Source organism: Gossypium arboreum, chromosome 7 (genome assembly GCF_025698485.1).
Source record: "Gossypium arboreum isolate Shixiya-1 chromosome 7, ASM2569848v2, whole genome shotgun sequence".
In the NCBI taxonomy this organism is placed as follows: Eukaryota; Viridiplantae; Streptophyta; class Magnoliopsida; order Malvales; family Malvaceae; genus Gossypium; species Gossypium arboreum.
This window is the reverse complement of record NC_069076.1, coordinates 87,418,741-87,435,489: the sequence shown is the minus strand read 5'-3', so window position 1 is coordinate 87,435,489 and position 16,749 is coordinate 87,418,741. Positions and strand designations below refer to the sequence as shown.

Here is a 16,749-nt window from a genome sequence, read left to right as displayed (position 1 = left end):
ATTATTTTAATACATTGTCATGAAAGACATCCCATAAGTTATAATATAAACACAACTCTAACATACAATTGTTATGTGAATCACATTCACGGCTCTTGGCTAAAACCATCAAACAGAGTTTATGGTTTATTCTTCACTCTATTAAATGTCTCTCATATTTGGCCATTGATTGTCCGAGTGAGAAGGTGCAGAGAAAAAAAGGCTTTGCCATTAGTTGTATATCATTTGAGATTATTACGTACAAATCTCTACTAATATTAACTCTTTTATGAGTTAAATGTTACAAGTTAATTGGAATTAATTTAGTTGAGTAATAACGAAAATATTTTTATTTACAAAATAAATTATAATATTTTGAGAGTATTTTTATTATTTTATGTTTTTATATAATAAAATAAAATATAAATACTCTAATAGAATTTTAACTTATGCCTTTGTAATTTTTAAAATTTGTATTTTACTATTCAATCAAAACCTTATTTATTATTTATATTAATTTTTATAAATATATTTATTACATAATTAAGTTTTTCATCCACATCATGGTTTATCATAATCTAACTACTAATAAAATGAATTTTTAGAAAAAGTAAGTGCATTACTTCATTTGGGACATAGGACTTTGTAGCTAAAAATATTCAGAATTGTTATACCCTTCACCCGCCTCAAACATAACCTCTCAAAAATCAAGACCAACACCTCGATAAAGCCTCTCAAATACCATTCCTCAAGAATTGGGGCCCACCTCTTGGAGGGAAACAAGAAAACCCTTCAGTTATCACCCTTCGAAACATTAAATACATAAATTCCCCACCAAAACTCCTCATTGGAATACTTCATAGGAACTCTTTGGATCGGGCACATTCATACATAAACCATGAAAAGATCCCATTTAACCATCATTTATGACACCAATCACCAAATACTAATCTTATTTAACATGATTGACAATCTGTCTAATTATTGCCCTAATAGCCACACCTAGGCCTATTGTGACAGGACGGTTGACATAATCACCCCCGATCACCAATCATTGGATGACACGTGGCACCTTAACATTATAACCTCTCGTATATAAGCCCACGTTGGATCCCATAATACATGACTGAGTCTCTCTCTCTACTTCCTCACTCTCCACCTTACATTCACCTCCTTCACAATATCCTCTCCTCTCCGACCACCACTTGCAGCAGCTCTTCACCTTAAGTCAGGTGAATCACCGATCAGCGCCTCATTACCACCCTAGTTAGATTCCTCCATCAACAGGGACATAGGGCAAAGCTATGTACGAACATAAAATCAATCACTAATCTTTTCTTTACATTTTTTGCATCATATTTCAATTTCATTCGACGTCGGGAACTTGATGAAGTTCACAAAAGGGAAAAGAATGGGAAATAATTGACTGACCATTCCAAAAAAGAAAATAAAAAATCACTCACTAGTCACTATATTTATGCAGAAATAAAACCATAGCTGTCACCCTCTTGTATTCCAAACAAATGCCTGTCAGACTTAGCATTTCTATAAGGAAAATTTGCAGAACAGTGAGAGGTAGAAGCAGCAGTAGTAGAAGACACTCTATCTTTGTAATCTTTACGAATTCCCCACAAGACCTCCACACATTTCTTCATGGTTGGCCTGGATTGTCTCACTGGTGCAAGGCATTGGTGTGCCAGTTTCAGGACATTCTCAACCACCATGTTTGAAGCTGGACTTCTCCTTAGCTTTGGGTCCATCGCTATCACAAATTCCCCTTCCTTTAATCTCTTCATTGCCTGCAGCAGCAACACAATTCTCCGTCAGCATTTATCGGGCGTTGGCCAGCATTTACCACGCATATTCTACTTTAAACCTAATTCCAGGAGTAAGATAGGAGGCAGGGCGGAGCCAGGAAATTTTGAAAAATTAAAATGTTGATAAAAATCATATAAATTAATGTAGAATATTAATCCTTGATAAAACAATGTATAATATGATTAGACGTAAGACTTTTACATAGCCTTTATACAAAGAAGTTGGAAATTTTCAATTCAATCACAATTTTTTGAAGAAAGTTGTGATTGTGAGGTTTACAAGTTACTTTTTGCAAATATTCTTCTTATATCATCTCTATTATTTGGATGATAGTTGTAATTTTAGTTCTCAATATTTGAACGGCTAGAAGGCTTTAAAGGTTAAACTTGACTTTGTTTGACATTTCTTTTTCATATTGATCTGTATTTTATTTTGGCTATTCACTCTTTTTTTATTTTTTTGTTCTTCTTCTACTTCACTAGTAGACATTAGAAAAATAAATTTAAACTTTAAACACAAAATTTATCACTAAGCTAACATACAAGATTCACAATAATCACACTAATAATAATAAAATTAAATAAAAAACTAAATTTCTAATCAATATTAAAAAATTCAAGATTATAAATACAATCAATCTTAATTTATTTAAGGTTTTGTATTAGTTAACCGCTAAAATTATTACCCAATCAAAATGTTAGGAATCTCATACAAAATCAATATCCCAAAATCATTCAATCAATAAAAAACTAAATCTTAATCTATCACTAGAAAAACAACAATCTTAATTTTCTATAGATTAATCAATAAAGCTTGAAAAGAAAAGAAGAATTGTTACCAATTAGAGAGATCCACTTAAAAGTATTGAAAGATATATCACCTTTCTTATAAAAATACTAGAGAGAGTGTATGAGGGAATAAGATAAATTTAAGAGAGAAGTAATGAGTGTTAAAAAGAAAATAAAAGCATTAGAGATTCACTTATTTTTATATAAAATAATTTAAAAAAAAAAAATTGATGGTTAATTTTCAAAATTTTATGGTGTCTATTCACCAATTATATAATATTTTTGCATAATTTTCTTTTATTTTTTACAGTCATCCATGGGAGGCAGCTATGTTACTCCCCCGAACTCGATTGAAAATGTTGGATACGAGTATGTGTCTAACATTTTGAGGTTCTTAGAGTGATATCTCCATACCCATATCTGAGCAAGTGCTAAATACAGGAGGTAGAACAATCAATGGGACCTTTATGGATGTAATGGAAAAACTGCTATCGTAGATTATGCATCATGGAATCAATTTTCATAATATGTGATATTCAAAGGAGAAGTTAAAATTACTGTATTGGCTAGCTTATTAAAATGCATGGTTGATGTTTTTGATGTTCAAGCCTATATTGTGACAGAAAATATAACTCGATAAACTGCCAACCTAGAGCATCTCTCTGAATAACCGATATTTTTGCTTGTATTTAATAGGAGGAAGAAATACTCACCCATCGTATGGTTACTCGTTCCTTGACCGGTTTCTTTGATTCAATTGGATATCTTCCGGTCATCAATTCCACAAGCAATACACCAAAGGAGTATACATCGCTTTTGTCAGTGAGCTGATAAGTTCTGGTGTATTCAGGATCCACATAGCCTGCAGTTCCTTTGACTTGAGTCGAGATGTGGGTTGCGGTGGGATCCTCTGTAGCAAGTCGTGCGAATCCAAAGTCCGCCACTTTCGCCCGGAGTTTCTCCGTGATAAGGATATTTGATGCTTTTATGTCTCTATGTATTATAGGAGGATCTGTCATTTTATCATCCAGATACATCGTCACAAAAACTTATGTAATCAAATCTTTATTTGAGGTGCAAAAGTGTTGAAACTAGTTACATAACCTAGCAACAACAATAAACTATTTCCAGATTATAACAAGAGGGATCCATAACATTTTCACATTGATGCAATTCGAGTTAAGCAGCAGGTCTCTTTCAACCATTTCACAGACAAGAAAATGCCTACAAATAAGATGAGTTGGAAAGGCATATATAAGTAATACCTGTGTACGTATGAAGATAGGTAATTGCATGGGCAACATCGATCGCAATGTCCAGACGTTCCGCAATTTCAAGCCCATTTCCCCTTACACCTGCATTAAGAGAATATTAAAGCTATATTGAGCACCTCAACTATCTGCTGTTATCTGAGCTATTGAAGTTTTTAATCTAAAAGCAGTCATGCTTTCTTTCAGAGTTTGAAACTTGTTCCTTACCATCAAGATGTTCTCGGAGATTCCCATTTCCAACATATTCAACCACGATAATTTGCTCGTCTTTGTGCTCCAGATATCCAAATAACCTTACTAAATTCAGATGTTCGATCTTCGATAATGTAAGTATTTCATTCTTGAACTGTTGTGGTAAGCCCTGGTCATACTTGTCCTGTCACAAACTGAAATAATTAAAGTGCATATGTACTATATAATTGATCATCTACTTTTCCAATGCTATTAGCATCTAGTTTTTGAAGGGATCCCCGCATATTCTTAAGATTAATGCCTACATTTGCATATTTGTGTACCTTTTTCGCACGCTTTACAGCAACAAGAGATCCATCCTTGAGCCTCCCTTTATAAACTGTTCCAAACCCACCTTCCCCAATTTTATTTTCGGGAGAAAAATTTACAGTTGCCTTACAGATATCTTCGAAGGAGAAATCGCTCACTGTCGATTGATATGTTGAAGTAGAGACTGCAAATTTTCATTAGAAAACTTAGGATACAGCCATTGAATTAACAGCTGAGAGAGCTCATTGGTTACTCACGACAAACCAAACCAGGAAAAAGAAAAAAAAAACTTACAGGAAATTCTTTTGACTCGGGTGTTATTTTTTTGCATCTTGTTGACATCAATACTACCCTTTTTTCTTTTCCCAGACAATAATGCTGTGAAAACTGCAGCTAGTTTCCTTGATACAACTTTGAAGTAGTTCTTAGCACGAGGTTTATGCTGATCATGGAGAGAACTGGAATCTTGTCGGATCATAGTTGGATGCAATGCTTTCTTCATTTGGGGGTTTATATGCCTCAGTTTAATTTTGTCAGTTGCCAAAAAGGAACAGCTATAAAGGATCCTTTTCGGCCTTCCTGTTCTCTACAGGATATTGACTTTGTTTAATGCCAACGGGGACCAATTCAAGCAGATAAAAAACTCGGTTTCTTGTTGAACCGGCCAGCAAATCGATTAACTTTAATATAAATATCTTGACACTAATAAATTAATAGCTATAGTCTACAAAGACCATGGCTTAAATACAATGCTCTGCTTGAAAACAACCCAAGCCCAATTGGATGGTGATGTCGGCTTAGCTGTTACAGCGGTTGCTTTTATAGTAATGAAAGGTCAGCAGTCCTTATAACTGTAATAACATCATTAATGGGCAATGTTGACTAATATCTAAAAATAAGTATAGGATTTGAGTGATACAATTAACAAGGTAATTATTTCTTTTTACGGGATCTATTAAACTTGTTCATGAAACTAGTGATCACAAATTATACATGCAAGACACTATTAGCAAAAGCCATAACATGTTGAATATCCTACAGTAACTCCACTTATTGCAACAGTTGAATATGACAGCTCCACTAAGACAAACCAGTTTCAGTATAGGTCCAATGAAGCATGAAGAAGTCAAGATGCATTAACTTGTATAATTACAAGCAGAAGACGTGCAATGATCAAATAAGAGAAAAACAAAGCGATTCATTTCTTGTGAGTGCTAAGCTACAATTCTGCAACAATTTTTGCTATACTAACAATATCAAGATATTGTACCATTTTTTTTCATTGCCGCGTTATTAGAACATATGCCTAGCACAACAAAGAAGACCATATGATGTGGTGCTTTCTTTTTTTTTTTTTGTTATATATCTATAGAACATGGAGAAACACATTCATAAATGTTTTTACAACGTAGTTATCTTATTGGTAAGCGCCATTACAGTATACTACCACCTACAGAGTTCGAGTTTCTTAGCCTACTTCTTCCAGATTTGCTTCTCCGATAACTCCTCAATGGTGTCAAGTAGAACCGCAATAGACCATTGTCAAGGTTGTTAGGAGAATACCTGACACTCCTATTCTTGTGCAACATATGATTATCCCTTCTCTTTGGACCATTGCCTTTAGGATCGATCACACTCCCTCCATAGAAAGATGATCCGTCAACCGAATGGCGAGCACTAACACTATAGCTCCGCAGAAGCTTCTCCCTTACAGCATTCCCATTTTCGACTCTGTCGGCCACCCTTCTTAACTTGTGCAAGGACTCTGCCAATGTCCCAGCGGCCACATTTCCTCTTATAGCTTTACTTTCATCTCCATTGGCAAACCTAGTCAGCTTTTCCAAAGAGTCAGCAAGTGTTCCTTCACCCATATTTCCTCTAACACCTTTACATTCATCTCCATTAGCCACCCTTCTAAGCTTGTGCAACGACTCAGTTAGCCTCCCATTACCTACATCTCCTCCAATACTCCTATCCTCATCTCCGAAATCACTTTGTTTTCGCCTATGTATCAAACCCCACATACTCCACACATTTTTCCAGCCCCTTGCCTTCTTCATGTTAAACACTTTTTGAGCAACCCCTCCATTAGCGACAAGCTCAACATCTTTAGAAGCAGATTCCATATTAGAATACCAATTGGAATCCCTCAATTCCTTCTCAGTAACCAACAGTTTCGCCCCATGAAACAGCCCAACAGTCTCGGGTGACACTTTAGCATTAGAAATGGAAGACTTAAATTCCTCAGCTTCCCCGAAACTTATCCTTCTGTTGGAAGAAGAACGGTCAAAACTTCTTCTCCTTCTAGTCAAAGAATCCGCGTAATAGTCTCTCGTTTGAGCTGACCCACCAGGGCTAATCCTTTCTTCCTCTTTTACAACACTCAATCTTTCTTCCCCAACACTTGGTTCCTCGTTGACCCTAGGGTTCTGTTTTCCAATCAAATAACTATCCCAAGAAGCCCTTGGCTCATCCATGGAAAACCTTGGCTCATCGACGGATAAACGGCCAAAATCAACTGATAATCTAGGATCAGTATCACAGGATCTTCTTCCAAACAACCCATATTCCCCGATCTCCGATTGGGTATCTCTTAATCCCCTTCTGTTTGCCTTCTCAAGAACCAAACCCTCGCTTTTCTCCTTTTTGCTCTGTTTTTTTCTCCATTTCCTCAATTTCTTGCTAAAAACCGAAGCTGCTTCCCATAAAGATTTCCCCGAAGTTTTTTTGCTTCCACATTCAAGATCTATGAATTCCTTCATCGTTTTTAACTCCCCTTCCTCTTCTTCTTCTCCTCCTCCTTCAAAGCTTTGAAAAACTTCAACTTTCGAACAAGGGAGGTCGACATTGAGGGTTTTCATTTTGTCGTCGACGGCGAAAAGATCGTGCAGAGTACTGTGAGCCCTAACGTCGCAAGATTTACGGCGGGGTTCGGAGGCGGCAGAGGAGGATGGGTCAGGGCCGCCGGAGCAGGATTTACAGCGGCGGAACTGGGAGGTGGAGGAGGTGGTTGAGGAAGTTGGGGTTGTGGTAGGAGAGTCGTTTTGGATTCCTGCGAGGCGTTCCCGGAGACATGATGCGCAGAAGCCCGTGAGGGGCGCGGTGGCAGGGTGGCGGTGACAGGAAGACAGACGGCGGCTCTGACGCCGATGAGGGTGGGGCTGGGAAGTCATGGGTAGACGAGAGGCAAATGAGCCTGATGATGCTCAGACACCAAAAACGAAATACTACTACAGTCAATATTATTAATATGTGAGAGAAAGTATTCTAAAAAAACATACAAGTTTCAGAACAAAAATGAAAAGCCCTGGTTAAGCCCTTCTATTTTACCTGTCATTATTTTCTAATTACTATTATTAATTACCAAGTTGATTAAATTTGCATTTCGGTCCCTCTATTGTTAAATTTTTCTCTTATATGCTGGAAATTATTTTTCTATGAATGGTCATCCAATTATTGATTTTTTCAATTTAGTCACTAAACTTTTCAAATTTAAACATTTTAGTCACTCTGAGCTTATATGGGTTCTTTTTTTTATTGGTCTAGTAACAAAATTGGCCCTCTAATGTTATACATTCTATCAAGTTGATCCTAAATATAAAAAATTCAATAAATTTAGCCTCAATGTTTGCAAAATTTGTCATTTTAGTTCTAATGCTAAAAAATTCAATAAATTCAAACTCTCAACATTTACAAAATCTTTCAATTTAGTCTCAATTCTAAAATTTTTTAAAAAATATATTTTTAGCCCTTTATAACCTTTGACTAACTAGTGATGGTAATGAGTGGGGCGGTTTTTGCCCGCTCCGACTTGACCTTGACTTTAAAAAAAATTACGCCACTCCAAACCTGAACCTGACCCTGACCCAAAATTAATAGTATACCTGACTCCAATCTCTTTTGACCCGTTTATTTTTTTATTTTTAATTTTTTGTAAAATTATTATTAATTAATTTTTTTTTAAAAATGAAAAGTTTTAACACCATTTTATTAGATTTGCCTAATGATTTATCTATGGAGTTGTGTGCTAATACATATTTACATACATGCTCCGATTACAACAGTGAAAAAAAAGAAGGAACAAAGGTTCCTTTAATAAATTATTAAATTAAGAAAATGGAAAATGAGAGAAATAACCTTATATGGTTGAAAGGGGATTAGCATGGAGGTGGTAGAATGAGACCTAGAAGTAATAAATTTTGGGGATTTTTTAATTTAATTAATATTAAATATGTATTAAGGGTAATTTCATAAATATTTTAGGATGCGGTGGGGTGGTTTCATTCTAAATTTGACTCAACTCAACTATTTTTAAAAATAACCCGTCCCAACCCCCAAATTCAATAAAAAAATCCAACCCTATAGGGTCGAATCGGCTCGGAGCCCACAAATTTGAGTTTTTTTTTTTGCCATTCTTATAACTAACCCATGTGAGATATTAAAATAAGAAAAATAGTACCCTCTTTTGAGTCACTTGCAAAATAACTCTAAAAAATTGAGATAAAACACACCAAAAAAAACTAAGATCCAAAAGAAAATAAAAACATTAAAAACGTTATATGTTTGGGTAATAATGCAACTAATTATTTCAGATAAGTTCCAAATTAATTGGTTTAGTCTAGTGTAAAGCTTAAATTATAGTAAAAAAATTGTTGCAAGTGATTTAAAAGAGGGTACTTTTTCTTATTTTAATATCTCACATGGGTTAGCTAATTAGTTATAAATGACTAAAAATAAATTTTTTAAAATATTTTTTAATTTTTAGAGTTAAGATTAAATTGATGATTTTATAAATATTGAGAGCCAAGTTTATTTATTTATTTATTTAAAATTAAATTAAAATGATAAATTTTGTAAATATTGAAGGCTAAATTTGTTAATTTTTTTATATTTAGAATCAAATTGATAGAATGTGTAAACATTAAATGACTAATTTTATTACTAAACCAATAAAAGAAGTTCACATCATCTGATTAAAATAAAATGAAAATATAATTGGGTGGCCAAATTATCGAAATGTAACCCACCCTATATACAAAGATGCTTTTACTTGATTAAATTATATCAAATTATTTTGTTATACATATATTATTATTTGGTTAAATTGTTTTTTTATAAAATTATTTGATTAAATTATATCAATTCTTTTTCTTTTATATAAATTAATGAAATAACTGTAAAATTTTTTATTTTTATCGACTGAATACATAATAATCATATGATGATGTTGGAAATTTTTATGATAATATTATACATAAAAAAAAATCAAGAATGGACCTTAAAAATATTAGTTGTAATCTAATGAAATGATGGCAAATTGTTTTAGTACACTAAATTTATGTGGTGAATAATCACATAAAATCAAAATTCATTTTATTGGTGAGGAGACAAAATAATGGATCTATTGTAAAGAAATCAAACAAATAATGCAAAAAGATAACATTAGTTTATGTGTTAGTATTAAATTTTTACAAGTCATCTAAACCCAACCCCCTCACTAGGGACCTTTCTCCCCTTTTCACAATAAGTGTTTAATACCCTAACAATAGCTTATTAAATAGATTGGCTAAATTACTTTTTTTTTTTTAAAATAGCATTATTATTTTATTTAAATATTTTTTAAGTTTTTATTATACTTAAATAATTTTAAGATTTGAATTTACATTATTTCTTTGAGTATACGATATATTCAATATTTGTTGATTAAACTTCTTTTATAATTCTCTAACTTTTATTTTGTATCTAAATAAATATGTTTAAGTTTTATACATTCCATACATTTAAAATGTAGTTACATACTTGTATTTTTAAAAATTAGCCTATCTAATTCTTGGGTTTAAAATTCGGATCCAATTATTACCACCATTAAAATTCTTCTATTAAATTATATGGTGTGCCATTTTGAAATTTACAAAAATTCACTTGATAATCACGTAACAATATAAATAACGTTGTAAATACTTATTAGGATTTTTTTCTTAAAAACACAATTCGAACTTGGAATAGTACTTTTAAGAAAAAGAACATCAACATTTTGATTGAAATAGTTATCAATATTAACTATTTAGACTAAGTAATGATATTATATATGTAGAGGGACTAAACTATGTTAGAAACTAATTTGTATAAATTAAATCTCAAATTGAGCAAAACTTAAGAGCTAAAATTGAAATTTGATCATTGTTTTATAATGTAAAAATGCAACATAAACTTAAACAAGAAGGAAAGCAACATGTCAATTTTTATGACTCTTAAAAGACATTCAAATTATACATGCCTAGGCAATATTTTAATATTTGGATGAATTAGTAACATTATAAAAATATAGAGACTAAATTTATGTTAGAAATTAAATAATAAATTTAAACATTATAGAGGATCTAAACTATAATTTAACCATTTTACAATGTAAAAGAATGAAAGGAAACATTGAACGTGGCAACAATCTGATATATAATTATATAGATATTATGAAAATGTGCATCTTCAAAAAACATTTCCCAAAGTCAATTGCCATTTTTTTAAGGCCTAGATTACTGATAAGTAGAAAAAAAAATTCATTTAGTTCAAATTGGTCTCAAGTTCTTTGTAAAAGAAACAAATGTATCTCTCAGGAGTTTAACCTACTAAATATGGGTGTTAAGTAACTTTTAGTTTAATGCATTTAATTTTGACCAAAAAGGTTGGGTTAAGATTCACTTGGTTATTATTATTATTTTTTATTAAATGTAAAATTAACTTGTGAATGGTGATTAAATAAGTATTGAATATTAATAGGTGAAAAAGTAATCCTAAACAATTTAATCCTACAAATACAAAAGGCATCAACATCCATGAATGTCAAATTCTTTTTGAAAAGGAAAACTTAATCTTAATCATGAAAGTCAACACTTAGATATATATCAAGTTTTTTCTTAAAATTCACTACTGTTTGGAGTTAATGCATTGTTCATCTGTTTTTTTGAACTTGAGGGAAGAGAATCATATTGCTTTAATAGTCGTGGATTAACTTATTATTTAAGCTTGTATTTATTTATTTTTAGTATTTAATTTGAATATTAGATTTTTATTAGGTTGAACAAAAAAATTAAAATTTGCGTTGATGATATTAGAGAGATTTCTAGAATGAGAAAGCGAGTTAAGAAGTTTTATACCTAAATTAGTTGTTTTTAAGAGAGATTTAAGATGTATGCTTTTAACTTTTTAAATCTTAGGTGAAACATTGGAAAGTTTGGATTAAAAGGTTGAGTGCTTTTGTGCGCTTTATGAGAAGCGAAAATAGTTCTTAGCTTTGTTAAATTGCATTATTTCAATAGATTTAGGAGTGATTTTAATTGTAATTTAGTGCACTTAAAAAGATTTGTTTTGTAGTGCTCTTGGAGATTTAAGTTGTGTTATACATGCATAGAAGATTTCGTTGTAGTATACCTTATCACAGTACTTATGCACCATTTCTCGAGGATTTGATTGTATATTTGTATATTCATTTATAATTTTAAATTTGATTATTTTAAGTAGAATGCTAATGAACTTCTTGATATGAAAAATGTAATTGTTAGGATCGACCCGATTAAGCAATAAGAAAAAAAATAATGAAATAAATTGAGAAATTGAATATACAAATTTAACGTGAAAAAACCCTTCCAAAAATGATAAAAAAACTACAGGCAAAGATAATTTTACTATAATGACAAAAGAACGAAGAGTACAAAAGATGGAGATACAAACTAAACTCAAAAACCCGAAAACAAAGAACCTTCAAAACGTAAACACAAAATTCTGTAAATATGTTATGAGTTCTAATCTCTAATGGGTGTATTTTCTATGGTTGTAAAAGAACCTATTTATAGGCTAAATTAGTAGGTCAAATAAACTATGCTAATAAATGCTAAAAATATTATACTAATAAATACTAAATCTTCTAGAAAGAAAATATATTTTGTTTAACTTGACTTGCAAACAATCTCTTAGAATTTGGGTTACACAACTCTAACAATCTCCACCTTGACACGAATTCTTACAACCCATCTTTGCCAAAGCCCGCCTCCCTAAAAAACTTGTATGAATGGGGTAAATAGCACAATAATAACATAGCCTGATCTTCATCGTTAATATGAACCTCGACGTTCTTTAGATCATTTAAAAGAGTAATGAATTGATTGATGTGATCTCTAAAAAGCTATATTCGTTCATGCGAAACGTAAATAGATGTTATTTCAACACTAAACGGTTAGCCAGAGACTTAATCGCATAAAGATATTCTAACCTTTTTCACAAGGCAGATGAGGTCTTCTCCATCAATACCTCTTGCAATACCGTATTCGCGAGGCACAATTGAATTGCAGACAAGGTTTTTTCATCAAGCTCTTCCCGTTCTATTTGATTTAGATTCTTAGATTTTTTCCCGGTAACAACCTTTTTCAATCCGGTTTGAACTAGAATTGCCATCATCCGAACTTGTCATAGATTGAAATTTGTCTTACCATCAAACTTCTCAATTTCAAACCTCGTTGTTACTATCTTTGAACGGGTTGATCTATAAAAATTGAACTAGCTCTGATACCACTTGTTAAGATCGACTCGATTAAGCAACAAGAAAAAAATAACGGAATAAATTAAAAAATTGAATACATAAATTTAATTTGAAAAAATCCCTCTAAAAATGATAAAAAACCACGAGTAAAGATAATTTTATTATAATAGCAAAATAACAAAGAGTACAAAAGATGGAGATAAAAACTAAATCTCGAAAACCCAAAAACAAAGAACTCTCAAAACGTAAACACAAAATTCTCTAAATGTGTTATGAGTTCTAATCTCTAATGCGTGTATTTTCTAAGGTTGTAAAAGAACCTATTTATAGGCTAAATTAGTAGGTCAAATAAACTATGCTAATAAATACTAAAAATATTATACTAATAAATACTAAATCTTCAAGAAAAAAATATATATTTTGTTTAACTTGACTTGCAAGCAATCTTTTAGAATTTGGGTCATACAACTCTAATAGTACTTAATGTTTATGCTTGATTCAATATTGTAATGCAATTATGTACACAATGGTGCTATGAAATGGAATGTGGAAAGTAGTGATATTAATTAATGCAATATGCGTTATTATGTTATAAGTGTACCTTAAGCTCTTACTTAATAATGCTATGAGATTATATAATGTTCCTTGTTTAGCATACTTTTATTTTAGCTTAAACATTTGGTATATGGGAAATTTGTTATGCACCACAAAGTCTGATTTGTGTTCTTTATACAAGTTCAAGAGGTTTGTGAACATTTTCCCTGCGTTGAGAAATATCACTCTCTAAAGTCTCAGCCAATCTTTTCTTTTGTAATGTCGTTTGGACTATTCTTTAGGTTTTGGGCATGTATTGTCATATGATTCTTTTTGTTGTTTTGGGTCATGTTGCCTTAATTACAATTTATTTAGTACTTTTGGCACCTATGATGCTCTTATGATTTTGATTTGGATGTTTAGTTTTTAATGAATTTGTTTCATAGTTTTATGCTTTTAAATTTATTTATATAGTCAAGTTTTGATTTAGTATGCCAATGGTGAAGGATTTATATGCTTTGGACTTATTTTTATATGTCAAATTTGGTAGCATATTTTTGGTTTTTTGTCTATATTGTTTAGGGGTGTTTTGAGACATGATTGCATGACTTAAATTGGTTTTTTTTTTCATTTTTGGGTTGATGTCTTGAGACAAGACGAATAAGTCTCGAGATAAGAAGAATAAAAGTTGTCTGAACATGCATTCCCATATCTCGCGACATGGTTTCGAAATCTCGAGACCTAAAACTTCAAAGCTAAAATTGAAAAGAGGGGTTATATCCATGACATTATATTTTAATATTTTACCCCATAATTAGTAACTTGGTCTCCTATCGACTATCTTTGACCTTGGAACATCATGTTTAGGCCCTTTTGAGTTCGATTTTCGTCCATATTGACCTTTATACATATGAAACATCCTTTACCAAATTTTAATTTGAAATTTCTTGAGTTATGTTTGCATGATGGTTTTGCATTGTTTTAGCAATGAGTGAGGCGCTTTACATCTACTTGTCTTTTATACCAAGAGTAGGGTGTTACAGTCGATTTTGAAAGTGGCATTTTAAGTTTGAGTGAAGAGCTTGGTTAACGATGGAACTGGCTCTAAACTTGGATTTGAGGGTTGGTAAGTGATGGCAATGTTGTAAATATAAGCATCGAGAACACAGAGAAGCATAGATTGCTTATCTTGGCCAATTGACTTTCAGTGTGTTTGGTTGCTAACCGAATAGCACATAATTTGGCCATATTCCTTATTCCTCCATTTGGTTCATGGGATCTGTTATTCAATTGAATAGAATCCAGGCTCTGCTCAAGCATTTTTATTTCGACCCCCACATAAAGAATAGCCATTCAATGCTATCAAATAATAGACAAAAATGATATATTCTCAAAATACCCTTCAAGATTTCACTAATTTCCGAACAAATGTTCAACATTATTCAGCTGTAGCCCAAACCTAAAACAAAAATAGAACTGGAACAGAAAAAAAAAAAGAAGAAAAGTTTTTTGAGATGACTAGAAGTTGGGGCAATAGAGGACACTAAAAAAAAGAAGGAAATTAAAATGATTGGTCTCATAAGTAGTAGAAGGATGAGATGTCTTTTACTCTTGTTGAGGTTTGTTTTTCTACCTCCTCTAGGAAGCGATTCTTCTTTATTTATAAGGTACGATTTCCTTGGTGTGACATTTTAAGGGATAATTAGGTGTCATGCATATAATTTAGGACAACACGACCCTCCTTTATGTTCGACACATATCTTATATGTGTCTTTCTGACAAGATTCACACCAAAGTATCATCATACGTGTTCGTGTGTCTCACCTCGCAAAGTTGCGAGGAGTATTCGCATGTCTCCTTTGCGAGGCATTCCATTGCGAGGAGTACTTGCATGTTTACCTCGCGAGGCATTCTATTGTGTTCACCTCGTGAGATTGTGAGAATGTTAGTTATGGGTCGGATTCTGGGTCACAAGACTGAGTTGAATTTCGAGTTATGAAATTTTCTATAACACTCTTACATTATTATTGTTAATTTCTTTTTTTAAAAAATTAAATTATGCTTCTTTTTTATTAATTGCTTGGCTTCTTTTTTAAAACTATTTGCTTGCTTTTAATAACTCTATTTCTAATGAAAGATTTCACTTTAATATATATATATATATATATATATATATATATATTAGTAATTTTTTTGAACAATTTCAATATAAATTTTGATTATATCTTTTTTTAATTCAATGCTTAAAATTATTTATAGGCCATTCCTAACTCATAAATATTATTATAATTTAAATACATTTTATACTTTACTATACTATTAAATATATTATATGTTATTATTATATCATTTTAATATGAATTTTTATATAATTTTAATATATTATTATTTAAAATAACATTTTAATAATATTTTAGAATTAGTATATAAGTTTTAATATTTTATAATTAAAAACAAGGGTAAAATGACATTTTCAATTATTCCTTATTTGTTCTTTAACATATTCCAATCAATTACTCATTTATTACATTTCTACCAACTAAGGTGTTTTTGAAAACATGGAAAATTACTGTTGATGGTGCCCCTAAAGTTGGAATTGCAACAACTACTTCAGCTGGTGTCATTAGGGACTCGAATGGGATTTTGCAAGAAATATTGGGTTTTGTAATGGATTGGATCAAGCTTGGAAGGTGGGTGGCCGACAAATAATCCTTAAGCTTAGACCGTCTTGATGCCAGCCAACACTGTCCTTGGAGCTGTTTGGAAATTGTTATGCCCAAGTTGGGAGGTTGAAATAGAGATGGTGATAGATTGGAAACTATTGCCACTGATTTTACTCCGTCGTCTTTTGGTTTCCTACATGATGATGATTTGATGGTTTAACTTCAGCTAGGCCAGTTTTTAGGTAGTTTGGTTGCTTTTTCTTTTTTTCTTAATAAAATAACATATATTTTTGGCCTGTATGATGATTTGCGCAAATTTTAAATTATATATATATTTCTTATTTCTTATAAAATTTTTATGTATTTTTCATTTTAATTTTTTTAATTTTTTAGAATGGACAGAATGTGTAAAGTTGAAGGTTAAATTTGTTAATTTTTTTAAAATTAGGACTAAATAATAAAACATGCAAACAATAGAAGGTCAATTTTGTTATTATGCTATTAAAAATATTCACCTTAACATTCTTTTAATAATTTAACATAAAAGTGATTACAATATCAAATATCAATAAATTTAATGACTAACTCGAAAATTTTTAAAATTGAGTGAATAAACTAGTAATTGGAGTGTGCAATAATTTAGTGTATTAATTATTAATTTT

General features: G+C 31.5%; 2 protein-coding genes across 3 annotated transcripts; both read right to left on the bottom strand.

Annotated features, from left to right (window-relative positions):
• Window positions 1-1,312: 1,312 nt before the first annotated feature.
• On the bottom strand, window positions 1,313-4,945 carry LOC108485017 (calmodulin-binding receptor-like cytoplasmic kinase 1). 2 transcript variants are annotated; one of them, XM_017788887.2, is made up of 6 exons: window positions 4,652-4,935; window positions 4,372-4,541; window positions 4,064-4,232; window positions 3,851-3,940; window positions 3,299-3,597; window positions 1,313-1,778 (listed from the first exon to the last, which is right to left on the bottom strand). In XM_017788887.2, the coding sequence occupies exons 1-6, from the start codon at window positions 4,857-4,859 to the stop codon at window positions 1,455-1,457; spliced, it is 1,260 nt and encodes a 419-aa protein (XP_017644376.1). In that variant the 5' UTR covers window positions 4,860-4,935; the 3' UTR covers window positions 1,313-1,454. The 2 variants fall into 2 exon arrangements, with proteins under 2 accessions (XP_017644376.1, XP_052886425.1); XM_053030465.1 differs by lacking the exon at window positions 1,313-1,778 and adding an exon at window positions 1,816-1,855 and having other exon boundaries at window positions 4,652-4,945.
• A 637-nt stretch (window positions 4,946-5,582) lies between these two features.
• Window positions 5,583-7,689, bottom strand: LOC108485617 (protein OCTOPUS-like). Its single transcript, XM_017789505.2, has one exon. The coding sequence runs from the start codon at window positions 7,528-7,530 to the stop codon at window positions 5,791-5,793; it is 1,740 nt and encodes a 579-aa protein (XP_017644994.1). The 5' UTR covers window positions 7,531-7,689; the 3' UTR covers window positions 5,583-5,790.
• Window positions 7,690-16,749: the final 9,060 nt, after the last annotated feature.

Excerpts from the sequence above, each read along its gene's own strand:
- LOC108485017 (XM_017788887.2), bottom strand. The coding sequence starts at position 4,859 with ATGAAGAAAGCATTGCATCCAACTATGATCCGACAAGATTCCAGTTCT. Across the intron at positions 4,542-4,651 it reads CCGAGTCAAAAGAATTTCCT|TCTCTACTTCAACATATCAA; the intron begins GTAAGTTTTTTT and ends GAAAATTTGCAG. Across the intron at positions 1,779-3,298 it reads AACGAGTAACCATACGATGG|GCAATGAAGAGATTAAAGGA; the intron begins GTGAGTATTTCT and ends TTGCTGCTGCAG.
- LOC108485617 (XM_017789505.2), bottom strand. The coding sequence starts at position 7,530 with ATGACTTCCCAGCCCCACCCTCATCGGCGTCAGAGCCGCCGTCTGTCT.